This window comes from Lactuca serriola, chromosome 2, assembly GCF_051521515.1.
Source record: "Lactuca serriola cultivar US96UC23 chromosome 2, Lser_US96UC23_V15, whole genome shotgun sequence".
Classification (NCBI taxonomy): Eukaryota; Viridiplantae; Streptophyta; class Magnoliopsida; order Asterales; family Asteraceae; genus Lactuca; species Lactuca serriola.
This window is the reverse complement of record NC_136409.1, coordinates 95,287,664-95,299,663: the sequence shown is the minus strand read 5'-3', so window position 1 is coordinate 95,299,663 and position 12,000 is coordinate 95,287,664. Positions and strand designations below refer to the sequence as shown.

At 34.8% G+C, this 12,000-nt stretch overlaps 1 protein-coding gene and 1 non-coding gene across 2 annotated transcripts; one reads left to right on the top strand and one right to left on the bottom strand.

Annotated features, from left to right (window-relative positions):
• Positions 1–526: 526 nt before the first annotated feature.
• On the top strand, positions 527–633 carry LOC145090935 (small nucleolar RNA R71). Its single transcript, XR_013701856.1, has one exon. It is a non-coding gene; the product is annotated as a small nucleolar RNA R71 (small nucleolar RNA).
• A 5,368-nt stretch (positions 634–6,001) lies between these two features.
• Positions 6,002–11,785, bottom strand: LOC145086514 (signal peptide peptidase-like 3). Its single transcript, XM_079024297.1, has 14 exons — positions 11,399–11,785; positions 10,183–10,341; positions 9,822–9,933; positions 9,583–9,699; positions 9,339–9,496; positions 9,112–9,270; positions 8,917–8,951; positions 8,671–8,827; positions 8,504–8,557; positions 8,338–8,430; positions 7,998–8,140; positions 7,419–7,489; positions 6,452–6,535; positions 6,002–6,315 (listed from the first exon to the last, which is right to left on the bottom strand). The coding sequence occupies exons 1-14, from the start codon at positions 11,531–11,533 to the stop codon at positions 6,206–6,208; spliced, it is 1,587 nt and encodes a 528-aa protein (XP_078880423.1). The 5' UTR covers positions 11,534–11,785; the 3' UTR covers positions 6,002–6,205.
• Between the last annotated feature and the right edge of the window lie 215 nt (positions 11,786–12,000).

Here is a 12,000-nt window from a genome sequence, read left to right as displayed (position 1 = left end):
CTCTTCTAAATCGGCTTTCTTTTCTACCGGTTCTTCCTTTTGGTATAGCCCCCTCTCCTTCTGCTTGTATTTCTCCTCCTTTGCCTTCTTATACTCCTCGTATGGTAGCCAATCCTTCTTAGGTTTCCGCCAATTTTCATCATATCGATCACCACTTGAATAAAAGACTTGAGCTTTCTTATTTCCTTTCTCATCCAAATCACAATCCTTTGTGAGATGGGGCCCTCCGCAGTTTTTGCATCCTACCCTAATAGCATGGATTGCTTGATCCATTTTTGTCATTCTTCGATCTAGACTATCAAGCTTTTCTATCACCGCCGACATGCTATCATTTGCCGCGTTTACTACCCCTCGACTTACTTCATTTCTTGGATTGTGGTATTCTCTAGAGTGCTTAGAGAATTCTTCAATTAATTCTTTAATTAACGGGGGCGCCTTCTTTGTGAGCGGGCCTTGAGAATCAAGTAATTGCCTTGTGGTGACATTGACTCCATCATAGAAAATGGAGACCTCTTGTTGGCTATTAAGGTCATGGTGTGGGCAATTTCTAAGTAGGCTCTTGTACCTTTCCCAAGCTTCATAAAGAGATTCTCCGGGTTGTTGCTCGAAGTTGGCAATGGCTTTCTTTAGCTTGGCTATCTTGGAGGGCGGGCAGAAATGGTCTATGAACTCTTCTTTCATCTTGGCCCATGTGGTGACCGATCCGGGAGGAAGTGACTTTAACCAATCTTTTGCAGCTCCTTTAAATGTGACAGGAAGCATTCGAAGAAGCTGGGTCTCGCATGGAACATTCGGGACGTTGAAGTAATCGGCTACATCATTCACTTCGTCCAAGTGCTTGTAAGCGTCTTCGTGATCCTTCCCGTAAAAAGGAATCTCCTTGAGTTGGGCGAGAATATGGCCTTTTAGTTCGAAAGTGGCGGTCGCGGGAATTGCGGGTTGCACAAGTCCCGACCCGGTGTCATCACGCATCCTTTTCTTCCACTCCCCCATGGGGACTTCATCAATGTTAGCCATTATGATAGCTAACTCTTCTTCGGAATCGGTTTCGTGCTCGTAAGTATGCTCTTCTTCTTCCTCGGTCTCGTACTCGATATCTTCTTTAACTGGTTCTTCAACTGTCAATGAGGCACTGGATGCTCCTGATTTGCTGCTCTTCTTCTTGCTGAAAACGGATTTTAAGTTTTTGAGTGGTGAGTTCTTTGAAGATGTGGTTTCTCCAACGGCTTTTCCTTTGCTTCTTCTTAATGCGGATTCCGGGTCTTCCAAAGGAGGTACCAGAGGTGTATCAGATCCTCGGGTCATGAAACAACTGAAAAAAAACGAAACAAAAGAAACGAAACGCGTAAAAGGAACAAAAACGGAATAAAAAAATAAAGCTGAAACAGCGATGTACTCGCCGAGTCAGCACGAATGCACTCGGCGAGTTCAAAGCAAAAACTAAAAAAAATTTCTAGTTATCCTAAAAACAGAATTTTATTTAAACTAATTCTACTTACTGAATTACTTTGTAAATAACTTTGTGTAAGACAAATCCCACACAAAGGATCGATTAAACTAGAATTTAATACTAATTTTAGAACCGTTCCCCGGCAACGGCGCCAAAAACTTGATGTGTGTAAAACCACTTAGTTTTAAACCTACTTTTAATTATCAAATAACACACAAAAGGCAGTGAACCTATCAATTGTGGTATAGCTAAATAACCAGGGTATCGAACACAGGGAACGGCAAATTAAACTAAAAACTAATTTAATCTAAGTTAATTAAGAAGTAGGGGTTTTCTCTAGTTTTACAAGGCTAGAAACTTACTAACTATTACTAATTTAAGACTAGAAAATAACGACTTAACTAGATTCAATAATTGGAAAGTAACTTCTGTTTAGTTCAACTTGGTTAACTCTATGGTTGATTTCAAGGTAATGGTGCAATGGATTAATCCTTTTGTTGGTTACCGATTCAAGTGATTAGATTCGTATTCACTACCCTAATCCTTAGCAAATAAACTAACTTAAACAGTGGCCAATTGTCTAATTTAATTACATTCACTAGATTAATTATTCGGGTTAAGTTAGACTTGCAATAGTTAACTAATTTATTCTTTTAATTAACTTCTTGTTTGATGGTCATCTTACAAGCTTGCACATGAATTTACTCAATTTTCTTATTAATTCTAGTTTCATATTCATTAATCCTAGACATATAGCATAGTGATCACATAGCATATGAGGTCAATAATCAATAGATGTTCATGCTAATCAATTATCTTCCTATTAACAGAAAATTAATTATTATTCATACACAAGGTTCTTTAGCAAGCTAAAATAACAAAAATTCACCAACTTGGAATTAATCCTACCAATCAATCAAACCATATTGTCAACTTTGTATCCCCAAACAGAAGTCTAAAGGTTTTAGCTCATAATTAAAGTAAATAACAGCAAACAAACAAAGTCAAGTTGCTTAATCATGGTGATAAAACAAAAGAATAAGTGTTCGTCGCCTTCTAGGGTTTTTCTGGCTTCTCAATCGTAGCAAAGTACTTCTGAATCGTCCCAGAACTTTCCTCTATTGATCTGTGGAATTATCTTTAAATATACGAATCGACTCGTCGAGTCCCTCTCACATTCCCCGTATTGTGATAACTCTCTGGAATCCTGAGTCATTATCTTCTCGATTCTTCGATTGGACTCGCCGAGTAGTCGATCTGACTCGCCGAGTAGATGCCATTTTTAGTGTTTCTCTTCTTTTTTCCATTCTCGATCTTCTAACTGTTTCTCCCGCTTCCGAGCTTCATCTTTGAACTGAAAAACATAATTTAACACTTTTGAGTACCTTTTGTCCATAATATGCAATAATTTAGCTAATAAATGAATAAAAATGTATATTTAATATGAACTAATTATGCACATATCATTTATCTTGTATTTTGCTAAGTTTTTAATAAAATTTTACGTCACTTCTAACAAAAAGAACTGAGGTCTAAGGGCATAATCGTGCTTTTTTCACCCGGGGCAAGGAAAATCTACGGACCGACCCTGCTTCTGATAATGGGCAATGTGTTGAGCTGGAAGAACACTCAGCCTGTTGGGTTCATTGTGGGCCTAAAGATCATGGAACTCGACGAGTTCAAGATTAAGTCCCAATTGCATGAAGATGAACTCGACGAGTTCATAAGGAACTTGGCGAGTCCATGACTAGACGTGCCTTCTTGCACGAAGAAGGATTCGACGAGTTCAAGGATGAACTCGGCGAGTCAGTGGTAGAAAGTCCTGAACTTGTATGAAGGAGAACTCGGCGAGTTCTTGAAAGACTCGGCGAGTAGGGTCGAAGCTTTTAGTGTTCTAAGGACTATGGAACTCGGCGAGTTGGTGGGTCAACTCGGCGAGTTGGGTCAACCAGATGTTGACTTTGAGCCAGAGTTGCCTTTGACCAAGGTGTTAACCTTGGCTTTGACTTTGATATGAGTTGACCATGAAATGGTAATTAAGGAAGATTGTTATGTGTAGGAATCGAGAGGAGTTGATCTCGGCAGCGAGGACAGTTTGGATACTTCACGAAACTAAGGTGAGTTACCTTTCAGTAGAAGTGGGTCTAAGGCACCAAGGTCGGCCCACTAGTAAGAGATTACAGTAGAGATGATTGTCTTTGTGATAATTATCTGGTATGTTGCTATCTGTTATGATTATATGCTAGAATGCTAAATGTGTTAGTAGTAGTAGGGACGGAAGAGCCCCCAGTTACCGGTTGAAAGATACCGAAGGGGTAGACAACACTCATGCATGCCTAGATATATGTTCATGAGATGCTATTATGTGGTAGTGGTAGGGGTGAAATAGTACCCAGTTACCGGTTGAAAGATACTGAAGGGGAGGTTAGCTCCCGGCTACCGGTTGAAAGATATCGAAGGGAAGGTTAGCTCCTGGTTACCGGTTGTGAGATACCGAAGGGGAGGTTAGCTCCCGGCTATCGGTTGAAAGATACCGAAGGGGAGTCTAGCTCAGTCATGCCAGTTAGATACCAGTTGAAAGATACCGAGGGACAGGCCTTATATGGTATGTGGTATGATGGGAGAACTCACTAAGCTTTGTGCTTATAGTTTTTCGGTTTTGTTTCAAGTACCTCTTCAGCGAAGGGGAATGAGCCGGCACGATAGCAGCTCATCGCACACACATGATTTCCGCACTATGAAGTTCTTGGGATTGTACTCTGACACTATTATTATTCCACGACATGTTTTATGACATTTGATTTTATGGGATTATGGGATGTTATGATATCAATGATGTTTTTCTTTCAGTAAACAATTTTATAAGCTACTTAATTAAAAATGAAATTTTTGGTCATGATTTTTGAGGTGTTACAATCTATATGCTCCTTTTTTGAGTCTTCAAGCTTTTCCTTCTTCCAGTGGCTTCAACACACACCAAAAACACCCAAAATGACTCACAAACTCTCACAAATGCCTTATGGTTTCGAGATTTAGGGTTAGGACAGTGGAGGCTAGGAAATGACCCCAGCATGAAAGGTTTAAGGTGTTTAAATAGCGTGCAAAACCCTAGAATTAGGGTTTCATTTTATCCAGCCAACTCGTCGAGTTGAGGTCTCCCAACTCGTCGAGTTGGGTTCTTGAAATCCGCGGTCCATAAAATCTCTACTCAACGAGTCTGGGGCTTCCGACTTGTCGAGTTGCTCTATAAAAATGAATAAATTATAAGTTTAAATAAATATCAGGAGCCACGCGTTACACCCTCAATTTGTTTCTCTTTTACTATTAAAAAGTCTTGTCAACTTATATGGTTAAAAAAATACAATAGCAAAATATATACATGTGGTTATGACATCAGTCATCCTAATATCAAATCAACATATAATTTGTTCATGAAATTATTTTCAGTTAAATAGAAGCAAAAACTTAAGCTGGGTACTCAAGTAACCATTTTGATTAATTGATTTCACTAAACCAATGATTAACTCAATTGTCATGCTTTGTAGTTGGTACTTTAATATTGAATACACTTATTATATTAGTTTGAGAATGTCAATCTATGTACCTCTTTTTTATTTAGGTCTAACAGTATAAAATAACATTATGCTTTATCTTTTTTCTTACAATAACATTTTATTTTTATTTTTCTAAAATCGATCTACTTTGAAATCTTACTAATCATAGTAGCTATCTACTACCATGAAATTCAATCAACGTGGATTTAAACCATAAAAATGTATTAATAATGCAAAACGACAAGAAAGAATGGCAATTCTTTATTCATATGTTTACCTTCACCTTATTCGATTCATGTAATACCTCAAAACTTTTATGCCACAAAGTATATAAATTTCTATGAAGGTCACAATATTAATAGAAACCAATAAACTCCGAAAATAGAAGTAACTAAGGCTATGTTTGGTGGATTGGTTGATAAGCTAGTTGCTTGCTGCAAAGCTAGCCGATAGATAATATATAACAAGAAAATGTATGTATATACAAACATAATTATCACAATTATCAACCATGCATGACTCTTAAATGATAAATCTATTTTTATTTGGGTTTTATAGTTCTTTTATGATAAAAAAAAGCTCAGTTTAGGGAAGATGTAAGTAGTGCAATAAATCATAGTAAGCATAAAACTATAACTCCATTTGGAGTTGTTCATGATTTTCCATTAGAACGGCATGTACAAACACTCTAATCTACATTTGAATTCATCTTATTATTATGAAATATTTAATTTCAATTCTTAAACATTGCTTTAATAACTTGGAAAGTAGACATCCAGATCCAATCCTTATAATGGATCATTATCACATAGGCATAACATGACCTAATAATGTGTTTGGCTTTGGCATACATTTGTAAAAGATGTGGAACACGGTGCATAATCATCATGTTTTGTCTTGTTCTACATGACAAATGGGAGGGAGGTCTTAGTCTAACACTTTGGCAAACAAACATCAACACTTGAAAACCACATGTAGAAATACCAGAATTCACACATAAAGCAAAGAATAAGATGCTGCATAACTAAGAACATTAGATCCAAAACAGCCAAAAGGACAAATCTACAAACAGTTCCATGTTATAATATATTGCTATAAAACGAAACACAAGATGTGGATGTGGATGAAGCATAGACACGGGGTATGTATGTAATAGATAATAAGTTGATTGTCTCTCCACGGAGTGCAAGTAGATATGATATCAAGCTTGTTCCTCTCCTCCAGGGGTTTGCTTGTATTCATTTGCACTATTATTATAATTCCAAAGTTCTTTTAGCTCACCTCTCACCAAGCCCAGTATGATACAAGTTCCTGTAATAACACCGAATATGGAAATGTAAAGATCATGAACATGATAGGCTATTTTTTTATAATGAAGATGAGAAGGGCATTTATGTCTTTTCCACAAACAAAAGTATTTGAAATAAATACAATAATCGATACGTACCTAATGTACAAGGAACGAGATAGAGCAGAGCAGGTTGACCATGTCCGTTCATCAGGTACAATCCCAAGTACGTTAGCAACAGGCCTGCATGCATAAAAGGGTGGATCTCATTTATATCGCTTCTATTCTATTATGCATTAAATGTACATTTGTAAATACATTTTAAAAAAAAAAAAAAAAAAAAAAACATATTTCATGATCATTGCTGACATGGCATATTAAAAAGAACTCTTGGGGCATCTCCATACTCCAAATATCCACTTAGAGAACAAAGTAAAGAGAAAAACAAACTTCAATGGCTACTCTAAACAGAGGAATCCTATTTATTCCTCTAATAAAAATAAATCAGAATTTCATAATCCATTTGTTCATTAGATTTACGTTCTATAGCCTTCTCATTTTGACCACCTTAGATAGTTTTGTTAAATAACTATCTAAAAATCTCCGATTTATTCTAAACTGGCAATAGCAATATCATTATAAAATCTCGCCTAGATCATTAAATGATTCCAATATTTTACAACATTAAGGTACAAAAGCTTACAATTTAAACTAAAATAAATTACAACTAAATCAAAATGTAATCTAATATTGTTGGTTATACATGTTAAATTTACATTGTTAATTACGTTGTACATAAACTGTTTTATTTATTAATTCAATAAAATAAAATAGTCAATCTATACTAAACTATTGTATAAAGATGAATTAATTTATTATAAAAATTCTAGAGTTAGATTGTTAAGAGTAAATGGTTGGAGATGAAAAGAAGTTAGAGAACATTCCTGAAAGATGATGTTTTTTTAGCTATTTTCATCCTACATATTAAATATTATTGATTTTGCATTTAGTTATAGATAAATTAAATAAACTGTTTATTCAATAATTAAAATAAATAGCTTGATCAATTTAAACTAAAAGTATTGTATAAAGATGAATGAATTTCCTAAAAAGTAAAAATACGCACCACATGCATATCCAATCGCCAACCATAGAAAATAGCCATCATGCCAAGTCTTCTTTTTTGCTTTGTCAAACCTGAAATACAAAAACTAACTGATGAGACTACAAACAAAATGGCTGTGCATGTAATTTTTGATTGTTTGTTTGTATAGAAACGAAATAATAAACTCCCAAAAATTCAAAAGCATACTAATTAAAACTAGCAATTGTGGGTTCCATGTCACATGTCTTTTGCAGTATGAATCCTCAAATGACAAAGATCTAAGATTTGTCAAAGAAATAAGAATATCTAGGCCATGTTTGTTACATAGTACAAAAGATAGAATAGCTTGTTACTCAGATTGAGACTAGGACTAATTAATTGCCAATGGAACAAAAATTACAATCTTTTCGTAAGGTTAAACAAAACCCTTTTTTTTATATACAAAATACAACCTAAATCAGTAAGCATACATAAAACCCTATACTATATTTAACATGAGAAGAGATATTAAAAAATAATAATATGGTCCATGATACATGTACCAAATTTATTCATTTCTAAAAAAAAAAAAAAAAAAACTATGTGCATCGATAAGATTACCTAACAGTAAATGAGAGAAGCAGGCCTGGAAAAAGAATATCCCCAAAACCTAATATACTATATCCTCCCCAAGGATCAAACATTCGTGGAAACCTCAAAACCATAGGGATAGTTTCTCCACTGCTGCTATCACCTGCAGCCACCTTCATAACAATAAAAAAAATAATAATAAATGTATGGAGCTCTGCTTCATAACAAAAAAAAAAAAAAACTTCAGTTGGAATTGGAGATGATAATAAAACAATTATTCTCTCGAGAAAATGGTGCTGTGCTGTTTGTATTGGCTAAAAATAAAACAAAAGACTTTATTTTTATTTAGTTAGGAAAGGAAGAGTAGTACCGAAATCATAACGCTGTCATGGAAGAAAATGGGTGATATGAAAACCCAGAAGATGTCATATGCAAATGCACAACAAAGAAGCACTGTAGCAACCTGGAATCAATCAACGCACCCATCATGATTAAATTAAAAATAAACATTTTACCATTTGTTGTTTTGTAGTTACCTTAATATTGGGTAGTTGTGCTAACTGCAACACTGCTATAATCAAACAGATTCCCTGTTTGAAACAATGTTATGTTACCACCAAACAAACATATATATAATATATAATATATTATATGTAAAAAAGGGACAAGAAAGTAAATTTGGAATGTTTTGGCGATAGCTTACCAAAATGTCTTGACCGACCCAAGAATACGATTCCTTTCGAGTCCATACCCAGAAAATTGCAAATGCCATACAAAATAAAAGCACCAATAGGGACATGACAGTTGTCGTCCCAAAAAATGGCACATTTACTGCCTTTTGTCCACAACTTCTACATTTGCTGTAACAATAAACACACACACACATATAATATCAATTATCATACACAAACTTGATGTAGACCATTAAAAAAAATGAGTTCCAGATTACCTTTTTAAGAGTGCCACTATACAAGAATGCATCCCCTGATGACAAACACGATATGAAAGAAGTAGATATATATATATATATATATATATATATATATATATATATATATATATATATATATATATATATATATATATATATATATATATATATATATAGAATATAAAATATGGATGGATGGTAATATTAATATACCTCAACAGCTCCAATGCAGAAAAATACAATGAGCAGCCAGATGAACCAAGATGACATAAACAGATAGAGCAGCACCAAAAAGGTTGATGCTGTAATCACAAATACTACAGCGCTCATTGTGCTCATCTCAATAATTTCGTTCTCCTCCTCCTCCTCAACCTTTCCAATCAAAAAAAAATATTTAATTTATGTTCAAACTGGGGATGGATGAGAGAGAGAAAGGTAACCTTTGGTGAGAGCTGGTTGTAGGGTTCATTGGTGTGATTAATTTTAGTGATATCAGACCAAAGTGAAGCACAGACTATTGTTCCAACTGCTATCAACCATAAAAATGCTGCTGCAGGGTCAATCAGTGGGCTTTTTGGTGCATATACTACAACTTCCACTGCATTATTATTATTATTTACACAGAAACACAACTAGTTAATTTCTACATATACAGATATACTAATATCATAACAATAACAATACCTTTGCCTCCACCAGATAGAGATTTATTCAAAGCATCTCCTCCCAGCTTTGAGATCATAACAACAGGAATATTTATGTCCAACCCACTTTTTTCAGAGCAACTCATCTCCACAATATCTGCAACACAGATTTACATATTCTCAATATTATTTACTCATTCATACATTTATGATATAATATATATATATATATATATATATATATATATATATATATATATATATATATATATGTACAACCTTGAGTATCACTTATGACCACAAGGCCTGCTGCACCTCCCGCCTGTGCCACTTTTGCTTTGACCAGGTAGTCACAATCACCACGCGGGGCCAACGCGGTATACCCATTTAACTGCTCCACCAATGGTATAAATCATTATAATCAAATATCTTGTTAAAAAAAAAAAAAAAAAAAAAAAAAAAAAACTAGTCTTTTTGGAAAACCCTTAAGTTTCTCAAGTAATGGTTAACTCAACTTAGGTTAGAAATGATTACTCACTGTCACTGTAGACTGGAACTCTTAAAAAGCATATGTTAAAACTACAAGGAGCCCAAAAAGATATACATATAAACTGCAGCCAATAGAGATAGAGGATTAGACCTGTGAGGACAGATTGGAACAGCAATTTGAGGGATTTGGTACTACAACAGACTGTTTAGCAACTCCATCTGCTGTTTCCGCAATTTTTGCACTAAATGTTGCACTTTGACCCTCTAATTTTTGGCCTTCAACACCATTCACCCAAATTTTAATCATTACCTGAAAAGTAAACACATAAAAAAAGCATATCAGATCTTGAAATGTAGTCTTTGATAATCAAAAATATCACATGCTGACTACAAGTTACAATCAGAATTGCCTTAGGCTACTTTCTCATCCTTCCACAATAACCAACATCACAACTTAACCTCAATTTACTTTCTTGAAGCAAGTATTTGTATACATTTCCTTTCTAGTCTTGTGTTTGTAAGGTGGAAGAAAAAGTAACCAAACCTTTCCCCCAATGCCTTACTCTTGAATCACACAAGTACAGCCACATCTTTTGAAACTCAATTGGTTGAATAAGTAATTACTTGTAAATCATAATAATTACAAAATCCCACACATATGCATCTTTGTGTCCATTCTCAAGTATGTATGCATCAGAGATCTATCAAAAGAGTGTTTTTCAGAAAACCTCAGGTGACGATGCATATAATGATATAACATCAAAATTTTAGATGATAAAATAGGCTTGATTTCTTCTTTCAGGTTGTGTTTAATGATATAGACTAAGCATATGATAGAATGCCAAGAGAAGTGATATCTTGAGCTGCTATTGAGAAGAAGAAAGTTCCTAGTTCCTACTATGCATTTCAGTGTACATAGAGAGGTATACATGATTGCACAGTGACAACCTTGCAGCATATTAGCACAAGATGCATGCTCCAAAAGAAAAGGTGTAAGAAACACTTGTGATCATTCTTCATCTCCAATGTAGAACTTTGGATGCACAAGTAAGGTACTAAGGTTTTGCCTAAAATAGAGAAGTAAAAAGGGGCTTAACCAATTGGAGAGTATATATATATATAGACTTAGACGAGCAGGCAATGCATTTAGGATAGATGAGACAAATTATCTACTTATTTATTTACATCCTACCTTGCAATAACATCTTCCCTATTTACACCAAACTTCAAAATCAGAACTAAAAACCCCCATCCTTTTTCCAATTGTTCCTCGACAGCATTCGGTAGCCATTAATCTTACTATAACGGATCAATATGATAACATGTAAAGACAAATTATTCATACGGAAATGTGAAATAAATCTTACTGGTACAGATATGTCGTCGCAGGAGGTGAGAGATCCCGCTGCGCTTGCTGTGAGCGACTGAATAAAGAAGAACATGCCATAGATTACTATTAAAGTGGGAAAAATAGACGATGTATTACGATGATGCCTCTTCATGTCCTTCCTTTTGCTTCTTCTTCGCCGTTGTTATGGTTATTCTCAACCCTCTTCTCCCCCAAATTTTGAAACTGGAAGAAGGGATTGATGGTTAATTGATTGTGTGTTTATGGACTGATGAAAAAGAAGCAGATGTTCTTCCCTCTTTTCCGTTGCAGGAGTTCCACTCCGATTCCAGTTTGGAGATGGTTGGGGCTTCCCGAGATTCATACGCAGCCGTTGACATCCGTTACTATGTTTTTTCTTTTTCTCAATTTCCGTGACTTTTTTTTTTAACGAATTACACGTTTTAATTATTAAATTTCAAAAACTATGAGGAGTAAATTATAGATTTTGTCTATGTGGTACTCATAGTTTAATTTAATTTTTGAATTTTCCATTTCATCATTTCATCTCGGTTTTAAAACTTGCACCCATGATTCTATAACCTTGTTACTATCTAAGATGCCCCGTTAAATACTCTTATA

Coding starts and splice junctions, on each gene's coding strand:
- LOC145086514 (XM_079024297.1), bottom strand. CDS start 11,533: ATGAAGAGGCATCATCGTAATACATCGTCTATTTTTCCCACTTTAATA. Junction 9,497..9,582: donor TCTATCTGGTGGAGGCAAAG/GTATTGTTATTG, acceptor ATAATAATGCAG/TGGAAGTTGTAGTATATGCA. Junction 8,558..8,670: donor GGGTCGGTCAAGACATTTTG/GTAAGCTATCGC, acceptor TGTTTCAAACAG/GGAATCTGTTTGATTATAGC.